This window comes from Argentina silus, assembly GCF_951799395.1.
Source record: "Argentina silus genome assembly, chromosome: Y".
In the NCBI taxonomy this organism is placed as follows: Eukaryota; Metazoa; Chordata; class Actinopteri; order Argentiniformes; family Argentinidae; genus Argentina; species Argentina silus.
The window spans coordinates 51,180,160-51,205,159 of NC_139654.1; the positions used below are offsets into that span (position 1 = coordinate 51,180,160).

General features: G+C 42.9%; 2 protein-coding genes across 2 annotated transcripts in view; one reads left to right on the plus strand and one right to left on the minus strand.

Moving 5' to 3' along the window:
• notum1b (notum, palmitoleoyl-protein carboxylesterase b) overlaps positions 1 to 10,173 on the plus strand; it is a gene marked incomplete at its 3' end in the record, with an annotated part of 14,598 nt that extends 4,425 nt beyond the window's left edge. The window contains exons 4-11 of the mRNA XM_083697166.1: positions 4,379 to 4,439; positions 4,825 to 4,883; positions 5,037 to 5,139; positions 7,266 to 7,457; positions 8,102 to 8,199; positions 8,342 to 8,489; positions 8,968 to 9,015; positions 9,837 to 10,173. Coding sequence (XP_083553292.1) covers positions 4,379 to 4,439; positions 4,825 to 4,883; positions 5,037 to 5,139; positions 7,266 to 7,457; positions 8,102 to 8,199; positions 8,342 to 8,489; positions 8,968 to 9,015; positions 9,837 to 10,173 — 1,046 coding nt within the window. The remainder of the gene's footprint in view (positions 1 to 4,378; positions 4,440 to 4,824; positions 4,884 to 5,036; positions 5,140 to 7,265; positions 7,458 to 8,101; positions 8,200 to 8,341; positions 8,490 to 8,967; positions 9,016 to 9,836) is intronic.
• Positions 10,174 to 11,738: 1,565 nt separating this feature from the next.
• tmc6b (transmembrane channel-like 6b) overlaps positions 11,739 to 25,000 on the minus strand; it is a 23,208-nt gene continuing 9,946 nt past the window's right edge. Inside the window, exons 6-22 of the mRNA XM_083696987.1 lie at positions 23,778 to 23,942; positions 23,492 to 23,600; positions 22,018 to 22,102; positions 20,892 to 21,152; positions 20,440 to 20,651; positions 19,247 to 19,391; positions 18,566 to 18,721; positions 18,005 to 18,183; positions 17,098 to 17,188; positions 16,267 to 16,364; positions 15,832 to 15,927; positions 14,416 to 14,491; positions 13,942 to 14,075; positions 13,499 to 13,675; positions 13,143 to 13,221; positions 12,882 to 12,971; positions 11,739 to 12,790 (exon numbers count right to left, since the gene is read on the minus strand). Coding sequence (XP_083553113.1) covers positions 12,776 to 12,790; positions 12,882 to 12,971; positions 13,143 to 13,221; positions 13,499 to 13,675; positions 13,942 to 14,075; positions 14,416 to 14,491; positions 15,832 to 15,927; positions 16,267 to 16,364; positions 17,098 to 17,188; positions 18,005 to 18,183; positions 18,566 to 18,721; positions 19,247 to 19,391; positions 20,440 to 20,651; positions 20,892 to 21,152; positions 22,018 to 22,102; positions 23,492 to 23,600; positions 23,778 to 23,942 — 2,168 coding nt within the window. The 3' untranslated portion in view covers positions 11,739 to 12,775. The remainder of the gene's footprint in view (positions 12,791 to 12,881; positions 12,972 to 13,142; positions 13,222 to 13,498; positions 13,676 to 13,941; positions 14,076 to 14,415; positions 14,492 to 15,831; positions 15,928 to 16,266; positions 16,365 to 17,097; positions 17,189 to 18,004; positions 18,184 to 18,565; positions 18,722 to 19,246; positions 19,392 to 20,439; positions 20,652 to 20,891; positions 21,153 to 22,017; positions 22,103 to 23,491; positions 23,601 to 23,777; positions 23,943 to 25,000) is intronic.

Here is a 25,000-nt window from a genome sequence, read left to right on the forward strand (position 1 = left end):
CTCACTTTGGGGAAAGCTGCATGTTCCTGCCATTGACACCCAGTAAAAATAGCCCAAATTTAACCTCACTGTTCTCTTAAACCTGACACTAATGTTGTTTCATCATTAGCCTGCTGTGTTGTTTTGGGTGTTGCTAAGAATATGTTTAAATGAAATCATAGTACAGTGTCTGCAAACTTGCAGCCACGTATGCAGAAAATATAACCTAACATGCTAACAGCCATTACGATAAACTGGTAGCATTGTTAGCTAGCAAGCTTGAAGTAACTTTTAAGTGTGATGTAGTTAATTGGCGAAGATCACACGTAAATATATCAAGCACGACATTCATACCGGAATGAAAACCTATTACAGTACAAAAAACTGTTTAATAAACATCTGTTTGTAATGCATGACTTCAGGCTTCTTTCAACGGGTTACTATGGAAGTATCCCAATGTTTTCTGCAGTCTTGACTCAAGTTCTGGGATTTTCTACGAAGTATCCAAATCAAAACATATCGCCATCTTGCCCTTTAGCAAAAAAAGAGTATGCACTTACACATTGGATTGGTCTAACCATGGGCTCTTACACCAATCCATGTTGGGGAATGTACAAGTGGGTACTTAAGCAAAAGGGTGGATGATTGGGAAGCAGCATATACTTAGTGGGCCTGCTTCAGCAAAAACAAACAACAACTGAAGATGGCTGCTGTACAGCCCTGGCAGAGCATCACCAGAGAAGTTACGCAGCATCTGGTGGGGTCAATGGGCCGCAGACTTCAGGCAGTTATTGCATGCAAAGGATTGTCGACCAAATACTAAACATGAGTACTTTATTTGGACATTATATGATTTAATACTTTTAGGGCCCTGAAATAGGGGGAGTATATTTGAAAAATGTACTTTCTAAATGGTAAACCCAATCTAAAAAACAACAACTTTGAATTAAAGCTGAAAATCTCTATTTTGACCCCATAATAATTGTTTGATTTCAAATCCAAACTGTTGGAGTATAGAGCTCAATAGAGCACTGTATCTATCTGACCTTCTCTCATCTATCTATCTATCTATCTATCTATCTATCTATCTATCTATCTATCAATTAATTCATCCATTCATCCATCTCTAACTTTATCTGCTATCATTATAAGACTATCTGACTTTCTTTCAACTATCCAGCAAATCTACATCTATCTATCATCCAACCCATCTTTAAACTTGTTCTACTACCAAAATAAGACTTTGCAAACTCACAAAATTCCTTTTGAAACTTATTATGTAGTTCTTCTGCTCCAATTCTTTGGATTTTTCAGCATGCTAGTCCTTCTACAGCTTTTAAGCTATTCACACCAAACTGAAGAAAGGTCTAACTTGAGTTTGCTTTTTGTAACTCAAAAACTCCTATCTTTTAACATGGTGGAATGTTGATTCAGGCCAACATTCTGAGAGCCCCATTGTTACTGCAACTGCTATGAAACTATGAATAAAAAAAACAGGAGACCTGCAGAACACATTCTTAGAATGATGACACAACAATGCACTCTCTTGGCTACCAGTTCTATCCCACTGAAACCACTCTCAACCAACCAACCATACCATTTTCAACCACTCAACCAACCGACTCTCTACCTACTCTACTAACTACCCCAGATTCGTCATATTGATCTTTTTATCTATCTATCTATCTATCTATCTATATCTATATATCTATCGATCTATCTATCTAACCTTCTCTCATCTATATAACCTTCTGTCAGTTATCTATCTTTTATCCATCAATCGAACTTTCTCTCATTTGTCTATCTATCTATATCTAACTTTCTCTCATCCATCTAGCCTCTCAAATATCTAACCTTTCATCTAACCTTTTCTCATCTATCTATCTATAGATCTATCCATCTCAATATCTACCATATATCAATTAATCCATCCATCCAACCAAGGAACAAACCAACCAACCATTCATCAATCCATCCAACCCACCAATCAAACCATCTATATCATCTATTTAACTTCCAGAACTCATGAATAAAAACAACAATGCACTCTCTTGGCTACCAGTTCTACCCCACTGAAACCACTCTCAACCACTAAATCAACCAACTCTACCACTCTCAACCACTCAACCAACCAACCCTTTACCCACTCCACTGAACTACCCCAGACTCATCCTATCCTATCTATCTATCTATCTATCTATCTATCTATCTATCTATCTATCTATCTATCTATCTATCTATCTATCTATCTATCATCTATCTATCTTTCCCTCATCTATGTAACTTCATCTGTCTATCTATCTACAGTATCTACTGTATCTGTCGAACTATCTAACCTTCTGTCATCTATCGATCGATCTATTATCTATCAATTCATCCATCCAACCAACCAACAAACCAACCCACCAATCCTTCCATCCATTCATCCATCCATCTATCTAACCGACCAACCAAACCATCTTTAAGTTTATCCGCTACCATAATACCTCTCATCTATCTATCTATCTATCTATCTATCTATCTATCTATCTATCTATCTATCTATCTATCTATTTATCTTTATATATCTAACCTTAAATCTATGACCTTCTCATTGTCTTACATCAGGTGTCGTCATTCTAGCGTGACGCCACTTTGCCTAAACTACAGTGTGGACGGGGTTGCAGTATGTGTCGAAAAACAATGATGACCTTTTGACATACTATCTCTCTAACCTTCTAACCGTTTCTCTTTCCAACCGTATATCTATCTTACCTTTCAACCTTTCAACTACCTAGCCATCATCCTTTCAACAGTCACTATTGCTTCACTCAGTATAACCCATACTGATTTACCTCTTAATTATTGACCTATTTATACCTCCAAGCAACCAAGCAACCAACTATCCATCCATCCATCCATCTATCCAACCGACCAACCAAACCACCCTTAACTTTATCCGCTACCATAATACCTCTCATCTATCCTTCTCTCATCTATCTATCTTTCCCACATCTATCTAACTTCATCGTCGATCTATATACAGTATCTATCTATCGATCCATCTAACCTTTTCTCATCTATTAATCTATCTATCATCTATCAATTCATCCATCCAACAAACCAACAGACCAACCAACCATTCATCCATCCTTCCAACCAACCAAATCATCTTTAACTTTATCCACTACCATAATCAGACGATCTCATTTTCTTTCAACTACCTAGAAAATCTATCTATCTATCATCCAAAATCCATCTTTAAACTTTTTTCTACTTCCAAAATAAGCCTTTACAAGCCCACAAAGTTTCTTCTGGAACTTATTTTTCTAGTTAACCTCTAAGATCTCCACAAATGCAGAGAACACCATTTAATCCTCTGTTGTCCATTGTTAAAGGATTAAACAGGGCAGTCTGGTATATGTAGTCAAATCATGTTAATTCTGTTACCTCCTACATATTATCATGTTGTCATTATGCTATTACTTGGCTTACTACATCTTTGTTTGCATAATATTTAGTTGGTTGGTAACACTATATAATAACTTTTATTTAAATACGTTTTTTTTTTTTTTTTTTTTCACGTTTTTACTGAACCTTTATTTTGGCTTTAGAAACATGCTTCTCAATACATGTCTACAGCTTATAATTCTTTAAATTCATAACACTTGATGAATGCATATAAATCCAACAGCTTACTTCACCTTCCTTTTCCCAGTCCGCACAGTGTTAGGGCCGGAGCCTAGGGTTTAGAGGAAAAAGCCACAGATCAAAAGTCAAATAAATGTTTGTGTTTCCTTTTTAGCAGCATTTGCATTAATCATTAGAACTCGCTGTGTGTGTCTGTCTCCGCCCTACTGAAGTTGTGTGTGTGTGTGTGTGTGTATGTGTGTGTGTGCATGCGTGTGTGTGTAGCGCACCACCATGGGCAGTGTGAAACCCACAGAGGTTTCATTGAACACACATGCGTAATAGCTTGTTATTGCTCTTCTGACCAGGGCCAGAAAAAACACAGACTTATTGAGTCTTAAGAACCCCAAAAAACACACTGATACATTGAGCCTGAGGTGGAGCCTTCTCCTTACGACTGGTGACGTCATCCTTCTGAAGGCTAGTAATAACATGACTGTGCCCGAATGAATGGTATGAAAGTGATGATGTCTATGTCTGCTGTTCGAATTAGTTTGCCTTTATGTACAGTGTAAGTCGACATATGCAGTATGATGGGAAACGGCTTTGTCTCTCTGTCTTTCACCCCCTCTCTCTGTCTCTCTGTTACATTCTAGTGTTGCTGTTGTTGATGTTGTGTGTTGAGCTGCACTGCCCAAGATGTTTTGTTGCATTGTGTACTTGGATTCAATGTAATGACAAATAAACAAAGCTTGAACTTGTCTCCCCCCCCCCCCCCTCCTCTCTCCAGGTACAGGGATTCTGTCTCCTCAGCCAGAGGAAAACCCCCACTGGTGGAATGCCAACATGGTGTAAGAACCCCTCTATCTCTTTCCTCTTTCTAGTCCTCCCTCTCTCTTCTCCCTCTTCTTAATCCCTCCTCTCCGTCCGCTCTTGTTTACCCCTCCTGTTATTCTCCTCAACTTCTCTCCTCTCTAACTTCCCTCCCTGATGAGTGTGTGTGTGTGTGTGTGTGTGTGTGTGTGTGGTGGATTTGATTGTGTGTCTGTGTCAGTGTGTGTGTGTGTGTGTGTGTGTGTGTGTGTGTGTGTGTGTGTGTGTGTGTGTGTGTGGGTGTGTGTGTGGGTGTGTGTGTGGGTGTGGGTGTGGGTGTGGATGTGGATGTGGGTGTGGGTGTGGGTGTGGGTGTGGGTGTGGGTGTGTTTTCCTAAAAGTGAAAGTGTCTCCCTCTCACAGGTTCATCCCCTACTGTTCCAGTGATGTATGGAGTGGCGCTACAACTAAGGCAGACCAAGGTAAGTGAGCACAGAACAACCACTTAATCAAGACATCAACTGGAAAGGTGCATCAACTGCCTTTCTTCATTGTGACACGTGTTTATGGTTTGTATAACCTTCTTGCTGTCTTTTTGTGTGTGTGCGTGTGTGTGTGTGTGTGTGCAGGTGTAGGCGACTATGCATTCATGGGGTCTCTGATCATTAAGGAGGTGGTGAATGATCTTCTGTCCAAAGGCCTGGACAATGCTAAGGTCCTGCTGCTGGCAGGGAGCAGGTCAGTTCACTGTGTGTGTGTGTGTGTGTGTGTGTGTGTGTGTGTGTGTGTGTTTGATATATGGCATTCATGTGCATTTTATGAGGTAGAAAATGTACTGATATGCTATATATTATACAACGGGTGGTTTGGAATTCCCACTCGGCCCATGATATATTACATACAGTGCCCTCCATAAGTATTGGAAAGAGGAAGCATTTTGTCTTCTTTTAGCTCTATACTCCAACAGTTTGGATTTGAGTTAAAGTAGAGATTCTCATTTAGAAAATACAACATTTTCAACATACTCCCCCTTTTTGGGGCTCCAAAAGTATTGGATTAAATCATATAATGTCCAAATAAAGTACTCATGTTTAGTATTTGGTCGACAATCCCATGCAATAACTGCCTGAAGTCTGTGACCCATTGACCCCACCAAATGCTGGGTATCTTCTCTGGTGATGCTCTGCTCGGCCTGTACTGCAACCATCTTCAGTTGTTTGTTTTGAGGTCCTTTTGCCTAGAATCTTATCATCAGGATATGAAATGCATATTCAATTGGATTCAAATCTGAAGATTGACCTGGCAGTATGTTTGGGTCATTGTCTTACTGTATGATGAAGCGCCATCCAATGAATTTGAAGGCATTTGCTTGCACTCAAGTAGACAAGATGTTTCTGTACACTTCAGAATACATTCTGCTGCTGCTGTCAGCAGGTACATCATCAGTTAACAGTTTGTGTGGCAGCTATATACTCACGGACCACTTTATTAGGAACACCTGTACACCTTCTCATGGTGGAGCTGGTGTAATGGTTGGGGGAATGTTTTCTTGCCTCACTTTGGGTCCGTTAATACCAATCAATCATTGCTTGAACGCCACAGCCTATTTGAGTATTGTTTCTGACCATGTGCATCCCTTAATGGCCACAACTTACCCATCTTCTAATAGCTACTTCCAGCATGATAATGCACCATGTCGCAAAGCAAAAGTCGTCTCAAACTGGTTTCATGAACATGACAATGAGTTCAGTGTTCTTCAGTGGCCTTCCCAGTCATGGGATCTGAATCCAATAAAACACCTTTGGGATGTGGTAGAACGGGAGATTCACAGCTTGAAAGTGCACCTGAAAAATCTGCGGGAATTGCATGATGCAATCATAATCTCAAAGGAATGTTTCCAACATCTTGTGGAATCAATGCCATGAAGAATTGAGGCTGTTTTGAGAGCAAAGGGCCCTACCCAGTATTAGTATAGTGTTCCTAATAAAGTGCTCAGTGAGTGTACATGCCCAAACCATAACACCCCCTCCACCATGTTTCACAGATGAGGTGGTATGCTGTAAATCATGGGCAGATCCTTTTTTTCTCCACATTTTCCTCTTGCAATCACTCTGGTACACAAGACCATCTAAAATGTCCACAAGACCGTGTTCCAGATCTGTGGGATAGTTGCTTTGGGTATTTCTTAATTATGGTGAGCATTCTTCGGTCATCCACTGTAGAAGTCTACCTTGGCCTACCAGCTCATTTGCAATTACTGAGCCCACCAGAGCTTTCTTTCTTTTGAATGATGTTACGAACTGTTGATTTTTTCTAAGGTTTTGACTACGTTTCTGATTGTCTCCCTTGAGTTTCATTGACACCTCTTTAGTCCTCATGTTGACAGACACCAATAGTAGACTCCAAAGGCAAATGCAAAGCCTAGAATCAATACTAGACATTGACAGCTGTCTTATGCCTGCACAAATGATGTGACAGAACACACTTGACTAACAGAAACACCTGTCAAGACAATTTTCCAATACTTGGGGGACTACGTATAAAAAGGGTTGTAATTTCTAAATGGTGAAACCCTAACCCTAACCCTAATCTGAAAAAAGAAAACATTGCATTCAAGTTGATAATCTCTATGCTAACCTCATAGTAATTGTTTGATTTCAAATACAAACTGTTGGAGTATAGAGCTAAAAGAAGACAAAATGCTTCCTCTTCCCACTTCTTATGGAGACACTGTACACATAGCAACGTCCATTCCTAAAAAGTGCCATCGTTTACATCATTATCTAGCAACGCACATTACGTGTATATGGATACTCTCATACAGTATGTATTCAACTTGTTTCTCTCTCCTCCCACTCCCACAGTGCAGGTGGTACCGGGGTCCTGCTGAACGTGGACCGTGTGGCGGAGCAGCTGGAGGCGCAGGGCCACACGGAGGTTCAGGTCCGGGGTCTGGTGGACTCTGGCTGGTTCTTGGATAACAAGCAGTACCGCTCCACCGACTGTCTGGACACAATCAGCTGTGCACCTACCGAGGCTATTAAGAGAGGCATAAGGTGAGTTGTGTTGGTGAGTTTTTGATTTTGATTTTGATTATTATGGGGAGCGCAATGTAGTCATCTTCTGTGATTTTGAAAGGGGGTAAATCAAATGTTGGTGATTCAATGCCACCTGCTGTGCTGGAGTATTCGCTCATGTATTATCAACCTAGCTTCTCTGTCTCAGGTCAGTTGTTTATTAGCACCAGTAGATGGCGTCATGCACCTGGAAGCCATTGACAATCTATAGATAAACCTATTGAAGAAGAAGACTATGTGTTGATCCAATTGGCTGATGCCTTCCCACCTCCCACTCTAGTTGACTATACAGTCACAAATGTCACACAAGAATAGGGAAAGTTAGCAGGAGCTTACCTACTCTTTGTAACTCTATGGTGTACCTACGGTTTGCCTAATAAACAAAAAGCAAAAATAAAAAATGTTTTGTTTCTCTTTTTTTAGCACTGTGACTGCTACTAGCACCTAAACAATGAGTTGCGGTGATGCTGTTCATCACTGGCATGTAGGGTTCAGACACCTTTTTATTACCACTCCATCACTGACTGTAACATCATAGTTTCCTGTCCCTGTGTGTGTGTGTGGTGTGTGTGGTGTGTGTGGTGTGTGTGTGTGTGTGTGTGTGTGTGTGTGTGTGTGTGTAGCTACTGGCGAGGGGTGGTCCCAGGACGCTGCAGACAGGCTCACATGGGAGAGGAGTGGAACTGCTTCTTTGGCTATAAAGTCTACCCCACACTGCAGAGTAAGTGTGTGTGTGTGTGTGTGTGTGTGTGTGTGTGTGTGGGTGTGGGTGTATGTGTTGTTTTTAGAGTGTATGTGTACGGCTGTTTTTACAGAGTGTGTGTGTGTGTGTGTGTGTGTGTGTGTGTGTGTGTGTGTTCCAGGTCCAGTATTTGTAGTCCAGTGGTTGTTTGATGAGGCCCAGTTGACAGTAGACAACATCCATCTGACGGGACAGCCAGTCCATGAGGGCCAGTGGAGATACATCCAGAACCTTGGCCTTGAACTGAGGAGCACGCTCAAAGATGTCCCGTAAGAGAACACACACACACACACACACACACACACACACACAGACACAGACAGTTACAGACAGTCACAGACACACACACACACACACACACACACACACACACACACAGTAAAATAGCCAGACATGCACACACACATGCACACACACACGCACACAGACACAAACAGTCACAGACAGACACAGACACAGTAAAACAGCCAGACATGCACACAGACATGAACACACACATGCACACAGAGACACACCCACACAGACAGTAAAACAGCCATAGACATGCGCACACACACGCACACGCACACGCACACACACACACACACACACACACACACATACACACACACACAATCATACAGCTACTAATGCAAGCCATAGCAGATTACACACAAATACTCCTCTCTGCATGCTGATCATTCTGACTTTTCCATTAACTCTCCTTGATGGACTTTCCACATTGACTGATAGTGTTTTGATTGACAGGGCCATGTTCGCTCCAGCCTGCCTGTCACATGAGGTCATCACTAGGAGGTGAGTGATCTACAGCTGCTAATGACTTTGTCAATGTTTGCCCATGCCATGTCACCGCATTTTCACAAACGTTGAATTCAAATCATACAATGATGTTAGAGCTGTCTGTATCAGGGGAGGCTGGTGGAGGTAGAAATCGGAGAACGGGCTCATTGTAATGCATGGAATGGAATAAGGAATGGTATCAAACTGATCCCATTCCTCATTGCCCCATACCCCATCCCATGCCTCCCCTGGTCTGTATGCGAGTGTATTCATCAGCCATTTTAGCAGATTCATATTCATATTCGAGTCGGCTTCTGAGCAGGCTCTGATTGGTTCTCAGACTTTGTATTTGCATTTGCGCGACTCCTCTCGTTCCTTGCTCCTTGGTTGGTTCTTAAGACAAACATACATCATGGTTTGTTAAATTCAAAAAGTTACAAGGTACCAACCACTGTAGGGCACAGCGCATCATGTCAAATCAAAGAACCTCACCAGACTCTGAAGTCACTTAATCAGGTAATGGTTTAGCGTGACATCTAGAGGGATTTCAAGTGCCACCACATTTCTTACCCCAGTTCTTTACTTTTAAACCAATGACAGGGAGTGAATGGGTGCACACTTGAACGAAAAGGGTAGGCTGGTGGAGGTAGAAATGGGAGGACGAGCTCATTGTAATGCATGGAATGGAATAAGGAATGGTATCAGAATGGAATCAAACACGTCCGTTCCTAATTCCATTCCATGCATTACAAACAGCCTGTCCAGCCTCCCCTGCAGCCCTTATATCTGCCTCACACTCTTCTCCTCCCTCTTTCTCTCTCTCTCTCTCTCTCTAGTTACTGGATGGACATCCAGGTGAAAGGCATCTCCCTCCCCCGAGCCCTCCACTGCTGGGACCGCAGCCTCCATGACAACAACTCCTACGGCAGCAACAGCAGCCATAGCGACAACCATCCCAAGTCTCCGCCCAAGGGCTGTCCTTTCCACTTGATTGACAGCTGCCCCTGGCCCCACTGTAATCCCACCTGTCCCACCATCAGAGACCAGTTGAGCGGACAGGAAATGAGCGTGATCCAGTTCCTGACCCACATGGGCTTTGATGTGCAGAAGATGGCCAGACAGCAGGGCATGGACCCGGGACGGCTGCTGGGGATGCTCAACGATGGGACCTGAGCAACGCTGAGGAACGCTGCTGAACGCTGCTGAACGCTGCTGAACACAACTCACAGCAACGCAACTAAACTGGAGTGAATGCGACGTAGAGTTCATAGTAGTCATGTAGGTGACGTAGTCATGAGATTTGAACCACAAGGGACTTCCTGTTGAGATTATATTTCAAATCAACTGCGATGAACTGAACTGGACACATCTCAGTGCAACTCAAAGGAACACAGACTGCTGAGTTTGAATTTAAGCAACAGAACTTAACTCAAGCAAATACAACAGTTTCTGAACCATAAATCACCTGAGCCAAACAGAACTACCAAACAGAGGCAACCTATACTGGGTCAGACAGACTGAATTGGCCTTGGGATGGAGAACAACTCAAAGATGTTGTCTTGACTACTCATCAGCAAAATCTACGGTATGCAAACAGGGACATAAACACCTCTGCGATATCCTCCCCCAATCTAGAAATGACACATAAGTACATGGAATCCATTTTTATGATGCTCAACTTAAAACATGTCTATACTAGTAGTTATCATTAGTAAAGAAGACAAAGGACTTTTGGAACGTATCAAAGTCTATAGAAACATATAGTCTAATATATTAATAGATACTGTATAATGTGCACATAAATGTGCTGATTGTACTGAATTGCCAGACATTTTTGGTCTGCGTTTTAATTGCATCAGTCATCTTTGTGGTGCTGCTTCAACCTTTCTTGTCAGTGATATAGATGGTACTAGAGTGCTGTGTTGCGTAGCAAATTATTTTATACAAAGAAAACAACTATTTGTATTCATGTATTAGGTACAAAACATATTATTTTAACTCAAGCTATTTTGGAGTCTATTTATTTTATTAAATATATTGGTAACACTTTCTAGAAGGCATTGTAGTCATGCTTATGTTTAGGGATGTCAGTTCATAAAAAAACATGTTTATTATCTTTTTCTCATAAATTGATTTATCTACCCATTAATCGGATGTGGATTTGAGAAAATGTATTCCTGTGTGTTTTACACCTATATTCCACCTAGAAATTAGGAGGTCAGAGATTTATGAAACATTTGAAAGCGAGAGCGCCAACATCAAAACAAGTGCTGCCTTCAGAATGTGTGGAGAAGTAATTGGGTATTTTAATTAACAGCGGTTTATAAATTTGTTAGAGAAATAGATTAATCTGTATAGCCCTGAATATGCTATGTCTGCCTACATGAAATTTTGTTTTCAACTGATGTAAAATGGCTTATAATAGCTTCCGATCATTTTGCGACTATAATACACTATAATGTTGTCATACATGCTTAGAACAAGTCTACTATGCTATGAACACAGTATACTCTAGTAAAGTGTTACCAATATATCATATTTATGGGTGCTATTCACACAGAAACGTGATTCATTGTAAATATGTTATGATTATGGTTTTGACTGCATGTCTGTAACAAATCTTATGATACAGAATAATTATGGTAAAAAAATGTCTGTTCCCATGTTTGATTGCACCAAAGAAGGATAGAACATTATGAGTGTGCACCATCAACCAATAACATGACAATATTCCCAGACATAATAAAACATAATTTAATTACAATAATGTTAAAAACAAGTACCATACTTTATAAAAATTCTAAAAACAAAACAAAAAGAGAGAAATTAAATAGTGTTCCAGTAGTTGGTGTCCAGAGCATGTCCTGGAAATCTTTAACCAATCAGATCTACCATAACTAAAAGGTAGAGAGATGAGAAGAGAGATGAGACTGGACATCACCAGCTGATAGAAACACCACTATTTCATATAAAAATAGAAATAAAACTCACAACAAAATCATACCAAATGATTTTACTATGAGAATATCTATAAAGCGCTTTGTTCACAGTTTGAATAAAAGTGTTATTGGTGAGTTCATGGAAGACCAGGTTGTACAGTAAGAAACATTTTAAGTATTAAAACTTATCCTATATTACAATTAAAAAGAGTACTAGGCCTAATTTTCAAAGGTGTAAACCTGTATGTACTGACAGTTTAATGCTTGAGACACAGTTATAAAATGTGCTCAACACCAAAACAGATAAAAAATATATTTAAAAAAAACGGCTTTTCAAAACCATATCCAGTTCTATAATCCCACACACACTCCTTAATCCAGTATTCTTTCTTCCGCTGTCTTCCATCCTTCTTATTCACTGAGTATCCAGTCCAGTCCAACCATTAGGAAATACATCCCTGACTTAAACCTCTGAGCTGGACAAAAAAGTGGGTATGTCCATCATAATGAAACAGGTGGTTCCGTTGGCCCGTTAGCCCCACAAGCTTCGAAACTTCAGCTCAGGTTGCTAACACAGTTTTGTGGTCAGCAGGAGACCAAGGTTCGTCGAACCCAGTCAGTCACAATAACGTTAAGTTCCCAAAAACATGACAGTAAAGTAAGATGTATAGACAAATGTAAAGTATGTGGTATTTTCCTAAGTGTTCCAGTTTTGATATTCCTTAAAAATGCCCAGGTATATCCAGTTTTCATTCCAACATCCATATATATTATTGTGCCCTCCACACTTTCACAGAGATAGTAGAGACTCTTGTTCTGCAGGTGCAGTTGAACTCCTAACAGGCAGAGTCCTGGAAAGAGAGCAATTTAGGATTTGAAATATAAAGAAAGATGATTGTGAGGAAGCGAGCGCGCGCACACAAACACACACACACAGCTCACCTGACTGGTCAGTCTGCGGGGGGAAAAGGGGCGTTTCTGCTCATGGATGGCCTGCAGACGAGTGATCAGGAACTTCTTATCCTCCCCCTCCTGCAGAATATACACACACACACACAACATCTTCATGAACAAATATGTTAAAAAGAGTTAGTTTGCTGCTGGTCCTTGCATCCAGATGGGTGTAAGTGAAGTTAAGAGTGGTCCCCAGCCCCAAGGCTTTCACATCTGCTTGTTTGTATAGAAGGGGAGGGAGAAACGTACGTTTTCTATCTGCTCCTGCAGCAGACTGATGATCTTCCTCTGACCATCCACCACCTGGGTGTGGAAGTAGATGACCATCCTGACAGAGAGAGAGACGGCACACAAGATGGCAGCAGTGAGGAAAAGGGGGTTGTAGTGGATATACCATTGGTGAAGATACTATCGCCCCCCCCAACCAAATCTTTAGTGGTGCCCCTCCTTCATAATTACCGATTGATTTTAAACAAATAATTCATAAATGATTAGACATATGCAATACCTTCTACAGGGTTCTCCACCAGATAGGTGTGTATGTGTGTGTACGTGTGTGTGTGTGTGTGTGTGTGTGTTTGGGGGGGGGGGGGCAGGGGACTCACAGGAAGATGGCGGCAGCGAGGAAGAGGAAGAGAGGGTTCTCCACCAGGTAGGTGTATGCCCAGACCAGCCATCCCAGGTTAGGGTTGATTCTCTCCAGCTCCTCCACCCAGATCTTACCAGACTGGAACATGGTGCTTAGGTTACGAAATGGCCCGCATGACACTGACGGACGGATACTGAGGGGTGGGGGAAGGGATGGGGAGGGGGGGAGAGAGAGAGAGACAGAGAGAGGAGAGACAATAGAGAAAGAGGGTCAAGGAAAGAGAAAGAGAGGGGAGAGGGATGAGTGGGAAGAAAGGGATGAGTATAGGGGAAGAGAGCAGTGAATTTGAATTAATGCATTTGAGTGTGTGTGTGTGTGTGTGTGTGTGTGTGTGTATTTATTAATGGACGTCTATCTGCCAAGTGTATGTGTACAGTATGTGTGTGTGTTTATACACACCTCCACATGGTATAGGTGACACACACAGCAGTGCCCACGAAGGAGGGGAAGCAGAGCAGGGTGATGAAGATGGTGGTCATCTGACTCGCCCTGTAGGGCTTCCTGGGAGCCTGGCAGTTCAGCATCAGACTGGCCTGAGGAGGTCAACACATTGTCACAAAGTGGTCAAGGTATGGTCAGAAAACAGCGTGATCAAGGTACGGTCAGAACGTTTTATGGTCAAGGTGAGCGAGCAAGGACACAAAGTACGGTCGGGTACGGTTGACAGCGTGGTCAAGGTAAGTTCAGAAAACAGTATGCTCAAGGTATGGTTAATATACATATATGGTCAAGGTACGGTAGAAAACAGTACAAATTCAGTATGAACCAAAACAACTGCAATCGTAGGCTCAGTGTAGAGGAAGAACAGTGGTTAGAGTATTGTCAGTCTGTGGGTGATGCATATACACAGTCCAGAGGACCGGAGAGCCATACCTTCTTTATGTAGAAGAGGAGGAGCAGCTTGAGGATCTGAACACCAGGTAGCAGAGGGCTGAACAGCACCCCCAACCTGTACAACACAATCACACATTAGTAATACGTTATTCAACATTTATTTGACTCCTGCTACAATAGATTTGTTGGGCTACTGTACTTCAAACAACATAGGCTGCTCAGCACGGACATGTGGTTTGATTCTCTCAAACAGCCCTCTTCAGAGAAGTACAGTAATCGACCTTATAGTGGACTGTTTTCAGAAGAATAGACTTTTCAGGATCGCATTTGATTGATATAGGTTATGCACTGTAATGGTCACATTACTCTTTTTAATGGAATGGAATTAAATGGATTTTTTTTTTTTTTTTAATCCTTTCCCCTTTTGAGATTTTACACAATATTTGATAATCAAGGGCCAGCAGCAGTAAGGTACTGTGTGTGTGTTTGTGTGGTGTGGTGTGTGTGTGTGTGTGTGTGTGTGTGTGTGGGGGGGGGGGGGGTTAGGTTACATGCACTAATCATAACATTACCAACTCACACCCCCACCACATAGGTTACACAACACTCTGTATTTACTACACATAGAAGCAATATTTATCAATAATTAGTGATCACTGTTGATTATTATTTGTGTGTTTGTTTATCATATGTGTTGTTTAACTAATAGAACAGCATCATTTTCACTAAACAGATCTTACTGGTAATATAATGTGAATATACAGCAACATTGATGTATGGTGTACATGTGGTGTCGCAGCACAACAAGGGTCTGTTAAAAGGATTCATCAATAGGACTATGGTCAGATATGTTCCCAGCTAACTCATCAGTTGGGTTAATAACCTTCCAAGACCGTGGTTCCAGTATGCAGCACTGTGCTGGCAAGTGCACAAACCATAGTACTAATCGAGTTGACTTTTTAGTTTTTTTACAAAAGCAAAAAACAAAAAACGTTTGACAGACCACACTATGCGTCTCGTCCATTTAGCCAATTAGACACGATGAAACGGTCATGCCTGTTTGTTTACGCCCATATTCCATAGATCAATACTTACGTTTTTGTCAGTTTTCTGACAGACTAGCTTCTAGATATTGTTTATATATAAAGTTTGGAACCAGTTATTAACAGTAATAACTCAATGACAAATGTATAAACTAATAATTAACCCTTTATATTAGTTAGTAAACCTTACAGTAAAGTATTGCAATCTGAGACAGAGAGACCTTATCATAGACCACAGGGCATCAAGGGAGGCTGGTGGCATGGAATGGAATGAGATCAAACACATGCAATGATATCATTCCTCATTCCATTCCATGTATTACAATGAGCCATCCTCCGAATCCTACCTCCACCACCCTCCCCTACAGGGCTTGTATCAGAGAACTCAGATAGCAGTGTTGTTTGTTTGTACCAGGCTAGGGTCTGTCCATAGATGAGTTCCAGAACGTTCCGGGCTATATCAAATACAGGCTTCCTCTTCCTCTTCAGAACCTTCTGAGAAAACAACCTGCAGAGAGAGAGAGAGAAAGAGAGGGGTGGGGTGAATGAGAGAGAGTGAGGGAGAGAATAAGAGAGGGAAAGAAAGAAAGAAAGAAAGAAAGAAAGAAAGAAAGAAAGAAAGAAATACAGTATTAGTAAGGCCCAGATAGATTCTTGAGTCGTTTTTCCTCTGCTACTTCTATCCCCCACCACCAAGAGGACAGCATCATTTCTACAGAGAAAGTTTAGGAGTGAAAGAAAAGAGATGGGAAGAGTGTGATAGAGTGAGGGAGAGAAAGAAACAATTGGGGATGAGAGAGAGAGAAAGAGAAAGAGAAAGAGAGAGAGAGAGAGTGAACCCACCCACCTCCAGAGGAACTCTCCAAAGAAGGTGTCCAGTATTGTGAAGATGAAGTCCATCAGAAGGAAGCGATAGAGCTCCTGGCCTACGAAGCTCTCCCAGCACTGACACCGCCAAACACACACACACACACATCATGCTTTAATTGCCATGCAATCAACCTGTCAATCAATTGTTAGAATGTGGTATTTTTTTTTACTATTTTTTTGGGATAGATCAGTTTTGAAATTAGAAAGTAGAATTGACGTTCTATCTGATAGCATTGCTTGTATCATTTCAACCAACCCTCCCCTAATTGGAGGACATGAAAAGAAAATCATAATTAGACCCTTTTACATTTACATTTTAGACATTTAGCAGACGCCTTTATCCAAAGCGACTTACAACAAGTACATTTGTCTAAAGTAAGTGAATTATCTATACATCAGTCATCATAAGAAAAACAAATCTATGCTCAGACCAGGGGCCATTGGCAGTCACAATGCTAGAAGAAGGAAGGATTACTTTTGTACAGAGGGGTAGTGGGGATCAAGAGGTCTTCAGGAGGGACAGTCAAGATGTAGCCTGAAGAGATGGCGGAAGATAGGTAGGTGTGTGTCTGTGTGTGTGTGCGTGTGTGTGCATATATATTATTTTACTTAAAAATGTGCCCAGCCACCATCCCCCCCGCCTCGTCGGAGGACCTAAGTATTTTGTTTGTTTTATTCATTTTAACAGTAAAATAAATTTAATATCGTTCTAAAAGGGCAAGCTCTGCCCATCTTTCACTCCAGACTTCAGAGTATGTTCAAATACTGTTCAAACCAGGTCTGTACAGAGCAGACGTGTTCCACTCACTTTCAGATTCAGGTCCATAGGGTAAGCAGCGATCCTTCCCAGCCAATGGAAGCACAGCATTCCGAGCACACTCACTTTCAACATGAGGTTCCTGAAATGCATATAGTGCCCTCCATAAGTCTTGGAAAGAGACAGCATTTTGTCTTCTTTTACTCCAACAGTTAATAACTATGGGGTTAAGGTAGAGATTCTCAGCTTTAATTCAATGTTTTCTTTTTTCAGATTGGTTTCACCATTTAGAAATATCGCCATTGATTCTTGAAGAATATATCTTATAAATGCCTCAACTGTCTTACCCCATCAGAACCCCAAAATATAAGCTTGTTTTACTCCATTGTTTGTAAACAATGCAATTGTAAACAAACACTGTATTGCTTCAAAACATGGTTAAAACTATAACTCTGATCTCATGGATGGTTAGTCGTTGCATCCAGAGCTCTGTCTGTGAATTTGAGAGTGGTTACATTTCTCTAGGCCCCATCCCTCAGTTGTTTACCAAAAAAGTGGCAGAGAGCCCACTTTGTTGTTGTGTGGGTGAATTACAGATTGCACCTTTAAGCCTGGCTGTTTCATTTCAGTTTTAAGAAGTCAGAGAGACCTAGATATAACTTCACACAGTATAGCATAACTTGTGTGTTGAGAACAGTATACAGTCCAATATCCAAGATGAAAATAGGATCAGGCGTCATCAGTTTTGACCGGAAAAATTCAGACGTAAATGCTCTTATAATGGAATTACAACAAATCAATTTCTGTGCTCACTTGTATATTATTAGACATAGACCTAAATTATACATAATAAACGGGGGTATGCAGGGGGTAGGTTAAGTTGAAAAGGGCTACGCAGACGTCAAAAAATGTGTGAACCACAGCTGTGAACTCTGTGGCTGTAGTTCCATCCTCCTACCTGCAGATGGAGACATATGTGCGTACGCTGGGAGAGTCGTACTCCTCCATCCATGCAGCAGCATTGAAGAGGCCAGGCAGCAGCAGGTGGATGAGAGACACCACTACAGGGACGGCCAACAGACTGGCCTCCTTTACTAGGGGGTCCTTGTTCATGAAGCGTACCCTGTACTGCAAGTCCTGAGAGATGGGGTGAGAGAGAGGGTGTGTGAGGGAGAGGGTGTGAGAGAGATGGGGGGTGAGAGAGATGAGGGGTGAGAGAGATGGGGGGTGAGAGAGATGAGGGGTGAGAGAGAGAGATGGTGGGGGTGAGAGAGATGGGGGATGGGAGAGATGAGGGGTGAAATAGAAGGGGGGTGAGAGAGATGAGGGGTGAGAGAGATGGTGGGGGTGAGAGAGATGGTGGGGTGAGAGAGATGGTGGGGGTGAGAGAGAGATGGTGGGGGTGAGAGAGAGAGATGGTGGGGGTGAGAGAGAGATGGTGTGTGAGGGGAATGAAGACATTTACTCCTAAAGCTTTCGGTATGTCCTAAAGCTTACACACATACTCATGCACACTAACCTTGTGCATGTACTCAGAGAAGTAGTAGATAGCGAGCATACAGGCGATGGTGCTGCCCACACAGATAGCCCAGGCTAGCCCGTGGATAGTCAGCCTCCACATCCTCTGGCACACTGACTTCTGAACCTGCTTAAGGTTCACCTCCGCCAACAACTCCTACAAACACAGAGAGGTCATCACATTCCTCTTAGTCATAATGGGAATGAGATGTTTCTTTGTGTGTGTGTGTGTGTGTGTGTGTGTGTGTGTGTGTGTGTGTGGGGTCAGGCTCAGACACTGTCAGACAAAGTTTCATTTGTTGTTCCTGGGGGACTCTGGGGGAGCAGGACACGAAGGAAACAAACCCTGAACATCATACTCCCAGAGTCAGAGGGCGTCTGTCCTCCTGCCAGACAAAGCAGAGGTGGCTCTGCTCAGCGTTGAGCTCATCAGCTTGGCTCTAGAAGAGGATGGGGGTGGAGACTGGACAGTGGGCCGCATGTTCTACATCATTTAAGAGTTGAAGCGTCTTCATGGTTTCATCATTTTTGGGAAGCCTGTTTTCAGTATGTGCTCCTTTTGTAAGATGGACCATTAAAGATGGGCCCTCTTTGCACTATTTACCCCCTAGTTTCTTTGTGTGTGTGTGTGTGTGTGTGTGTGTGTGTGTGTGTGTGTGTGTGTGTGTGTAAGCATACATACCTTGAGCTGAGTGCAGATGTTCTCTGACATGAGTTTGGCGGAGGACTTCTTGATGACTTTAAAGTCCCAGGAGCAGAACACCTTCATGGCCAGGATGCCATGTGACTTGTCTATACGGAAACTCTGCCCAAACGACTTGGACATGCTGGGGGAGACAGAACAAACAATACACAGGGTTAATACCACGGCATAATGGTATATTTACTTTTTGGTCTACCAGACATGGTGTCTGGTGGATGAGAAAATTCACCAGCCACATTTTTTACCAACCACATTTTTTTAAACCAGTATTAAGGCAAATTGCACTAGCTTGAGCTTTTGATGCACTGAAAATGACTCCCTGCACAGTACGAACCTCCTGTAGGCTTTAAGTTTCACGCCTATCCCTGTCAAAATACCGTTCAATATTTTCCCTTACATTTTACATTTATGGCATTTAGCAGACGCCTTTATCCAAAGCGACGTACAATAAATACATGTGTTTAAGTAAGTGAATCTATCCAACAGTCACCATAAGACAATAAGTCATAAGTCACCTTACATGTTTTGTATCTCACGCGGTCGCGTGTAAGTCGCTATCTCGTGCTGTCGTGTGTAGTTGGATTTGACTGCTTTCTTTTAGGTTGTAACCAGAGGCGAGGCTGTAACTACGAAAGCTCACCGGGTTTGTTTGAAAGTCAGGAGAAGCGTGAGTGAGAGGCGCAGCAGTTACAGTCGGCTGGAGGAGGCAGGAGCAGCGGGAGTGGTCGCCAACGTTGAATCAACGGTGACTATCATTGCGGATGGCGCCAGTTTCGTTTTGGAAATTGAAGCCTAGTGTTCGTCAACCTTTGTTGGCAACCCGCCAAAGCGGCTGGTAAGATTTCCAGATTTACCCGCCGATGCCTAAATCTATCCGCATTTGGCAAGTATTCATTCCCCCCCCCCCCCCGGTTAATACTGGATGTGTATGACGTGGTCGTGATGGTGATGTGTCAGATCGAATGTGGAAGTGCTTGATCACATGGCGATGGATGTCGTCTGCACTTTGTACTCTTACAGGGGAACACAAGCCCAACGTGGGAAACTGTTACTGTTCCTAAAATGGCCAATAAAATGGGCCCCACGTGTGGTTCCTGTGTGTGTGTGGGGGGAAGGGAGGGGGTTTCAACACACACATGCACGCACGCACGCACACACGCAAGCATACACACCTGTAGACAAGGACGATGCAGGTGATGAATAAAGCCATGACTATGGTGAAGAAGTAAGCCAGGGGCATGTTGTAGGAGAGACGCGGGCAGCCCTCGCTACCATAGTTGGTCTCATTGGATCCTGTGGTGTTCTGATTCAAATGGCCACAGCCCTTATAGACGGTAAAGTTACTGTAGTAACCGTAGTACATCACAGACTCAGAGAAATAACCCTGAAAGAAAGAGAGAGATATTAAATCCCCTCCACAGTTAAACCCAACAAAGTTCACCTGATTCTTTACATTGAGCGTTTGCCTGAGTCTGCCTGAAGGGCCAGATGGGTGCCGTTTGCACTTCTGGGACAATTCCACTGGTTCCACTGTTGCCAGGCAAACTCAATCAAGCGCAGCTAGGTGTTTGAACATGATTACAGATTTTTACTATTTGAAAACCCTGTTCTGCTCCGTCCTTACCTCTCCGGTGAGCAGTTCCAGCCCAGAGAAGCTGGTGTGTTGGTGGGGGGCGAGCGTGGGGGGGTGCACGGCCTGGGGCAGGACCAGAAACAGCCCCATCACCAGGAAGAGGAAGAGGTTGAAGAAGAGGAGGGTCTTGAGGAAGAGGAAGTAGGAGAGCACACCCGTGCCGAAGCGGCCGCTCACCCTCTTCAGCGCCACCTGCCACAGTTGGAGGGAGTGCAGGAAGGAAAGCCAGCTGTACCAGCCGTGGCGCAGGGCCTGACGGGGGAGAAGGTGGGAAGGGAAGAGGGTGAGGGGGGGGATGTTGTGGAGAAGGGGAGATAGATAGATAAACAGAGAGAGATTTACAGTATTGTAAATACAAATGATCTGCAACAGACCTTAAAACAAGGGGTGTGTGTGTGTGTGTGTGTGTGTGTGTGTGTGTGTGTGTGTGTGTGTGTGTGTTTGTGTACGTGTGCGCGCACATGCTTGAGCCTGTCTGGAGTGTCAGAAAGATTTACAGGATTGCAAATACAAATGATCTGCAACAGTCCTTAAGACAAGGGGTGTGTGGTGTGTGTGTGTGTGTGTGTCACAATCTGGAAGCAAGGAAGTGAGTCACTCTCTGCCATGCCCATTACATCTTGAGCAACAAGGCTATTACTCCATCTAGAGCAGAAAAACACACTAAACACCTGATAACAACTTTTGACAGGAATGTGTGTGGTGTATAATACAAAGCACAAACTAAAACAGAAACGGCCTATCACGTGACAAACAATGGTGTCTGGAACTTGTGTCCAAGGTATTGAATATTTAAAATTCAAAATATCTTATGCGTTGGTTAGGGTTAGGGTTAGACTTAGGGTTAGGGCTAAGTCGTGGCTTATTAGTGCACGCATACTGTCTACCGATTGGTTCATGCCCCGCTTGGACTACTCCACCATGTCCTCCCTCTTTGTCTCCCTTTCTACATTTCCTCCTGTATCAGTACATTTAAACAAAATACGGAAGGAGTGGGACTCTCATTTCAAATAAGGAACCTTTGACATTTAGAAATATGCACAGTCAGGGCGTTTTTATACAATATAAAAATAACAACAGGAAGTACAATGAGGTTACAAGGTCAAGGGAGACTCACAATAATGATGTCATTCTTGAGATGGCTGTAGCAAGGGACCTGACTGGGAGAGAGAGAGCGTCCACCCTTCCTACACGCCAACCGCCTGGAGAGAGAGAGAGAGAAAATGAGAAAAACAAGAGGACAACATAACATCATGCGAGTCTACTAACTCCATTAGAGCGGTCATGGAGTCGTTAGTTCATGACTCAACACAGCCAAACATCCTCATTCTCAAAACTCTCTTTTATTCGATGGTATTTGTATACATATTGGTTTCACCATTGAGAAACCACAACACTTTTTAGACATAGTCCCACTATGTCAGGGCACCCAAAGTATTGGGACAATTGGCTTAAGAGGTGTTTTTTTCTTCGTCAAGTGTGTTCCGTCACATCATTTGTGCAGGTGTAAAGAGCTGACGATGTCTAGTATTGATTCTAGGCTTGGTGTTTGCCTTTTGGTGCAGAAGAATAACCCCCAAACAACTGTGCGGCAGGTCAGGACCACTCTCCAGGAGGTAGACGTGAGTGTCTGGATACTACCATCCACACTGCGAGGTGCAAACCACACAAAGTTTGGAACTTTCCAAGATCCACAGGAGGGTGTGTTATGGTTTGAGCATGTATGGCTGCCACTAGAACTGGCTAACTAGTCTTAATTGATGAAGTAACTGCTAACGGCAGCAGCAGAATGTATTCTGAAGTGTACAGAAACATCTTGTCTGCTCGAGTATAAGCAAATGCCTTCATATTCATGAGATGGTGCTTCATCATACAGTAAGACAATGACCCCAAACATACTCATAGTCATAGCAACTAGGAAGTTTTTCAGGGCCAAAAAGTGGAAAGTTCTAGACTGGCCAAGTCAATCTTCAGAAATCCAATTGAACATGCATTTCATTTCCTGATGATAAGATTGTAGGCAAAACAACTGAAGATGGCTGCAGTACAGGCCTGGCAGAGCATCACCAGAGAATACATCCAGCGTCTGGTGGGGTCAATGGGACACAGACTTCAGGCAGTTATTGCATGCAAAGGATTGTCAACCAAATACTAACCATGAGTGCTTAATTTGGACATAATATTAATCTGTCCCAATACTGTTAGTGCAATTCAAATAGGGGACTATGTATACAATGTGTTGCCAATGTGTTGTCTCAATGGTGAAACCAATATGTACACAAATACCCTCAAATAAAAGCTGAGAATCTCTACTTTAACCCTTTCACTCATAGGAATTCTTTGACTTCAAATCCAAACATTTGGAGTATAGAGGCAAAAGAAGACGAAAAGGATGGAGAGACAAGATGAGGTGAGAGAGAGAAGGATAGAGGGATGGTAGAGGAGTATAGTGGTAGTCACTGAGACACATTGAGGAGCATGGTTCTCTGCAAGATGGGGGTGGAGGAGAGAGGGACAAAGAGAGGAGTGATAGAGAGAGAGATGAAGGAGGAGTGACAGAGAGAGGGATGAAGGAGGAGTGGAGCCACTACCTGAGTTCACTCTTCACTGCTATGCTGAGGGGCATGGCTTTTAGCATCCTCACGCGGTCGCTCAGCGACAGGTTCTGGAGGTTGTTGACCAGGTGATCACGCTTGCTCACTACAACCAACACACACACACACACAAACACAATGTTACATTGTATACAAAATAAATATATAAAAAAAAAAAAAAACTGTGTGTGTGTGTGCACCATGCGTATGTGTGTGTGTGTGTGTGTGTGTGTGTGTGTGCCTATGTACGTACACATGTATATGTGAGTGAGTCCCCTCTTACCGTCCTCTCCATCGGTCTCCAGGGTGTCCTTCTCCATTCTGTAACCACAGATACTGGGGCGGGCAGAGCGTGAGAAGTCTCGTATGGACGGTCTGCTCTGTCTGCGTCTGCGCAGCTGCATGGTCCGGTTGTAGTACTGAGATATGATAGCTCCCCGACTACGACCTGTGGACCGAGAGTGGTTAAATGTGTGTGTGTGTGTGTGTGTCTCTGTCTGTCTGTATGTCTCTGTGTGTGTGTGTCTGTCTGTATCTGTCTGTGTGTCTGTGTGTCTGTCTGTCTGTCTGTCTGTCTGTCTGTCTCTGTGTGTGTGTGTGTGTGTGTGTGTGTGTGTGTGTGTGTCTGTCTGTCTGTGTGTGCTGAAGATTCTAAAGACAGATGACTGCTCCTTCTTCTAGCATTGTGACTGCCTATGGCCCCTGGTCCGATCATTGATTACTTTATCTTAAGATGTCTGACAGATAGATGATTCACTTACTTAAACAAATGTATTTGTTGGAAATCGCTTTGGATAAAGGCGTCTGCTAAATGCCATAAATGTAAATGTAATGCCCCCCCCACCCACTATGTCCTATGGAGAGGTACAACTGTGTTTTTAGATTGTCTGTCTATCTATCTTATCTCTGCAGACGGTGTGACAGAGCCTGCCTGTGCACCTGTCAGCAGGAGGAAGTGAGAGAGCACTAGAGAGACTGGCAAATGCGATATGGTGGACTGGCCGCTTCCTCGCTGCAACACAACTTTCACTTTTATTTGGACTTCTGAATCTGCCTGTCTTTCTCCCTCCCTCCCTCTTTCTCCAGACAGATGTCCTTTCTCTCAAGACGTTATAGTCCAAGGGTGTTATGGGGTTTACATTTACATTTTACATTTATGGCATTTAGCAGACGCCTTTATCCAAAGCGATGTACAACAATACATTTGTTTAGGTAAGTGAATCATCTATCCAACAGTCATCATAAGACAAAGTAATCAATGCTCACACCAGGGGCCATTGGCAGTCGTAATGCCAGTAGGCACATTTTATTTTTTTTAAATATATTTCATTAGCAGGAGAGAACTTGTACAGGGGGGGTAGCAGGGGAGAAGAGGTCTCAGGGTTAGGGTTAGTATAGGGGGGGGGGGGGGGGGGTAGTGAGGGTGAAGCGGTCTTTAGGAGGGACTGTTAAGATGTAGCTTGAAGAGATGGGTTTTCAATCTACAGCGTGTCATACAGGTGTCGC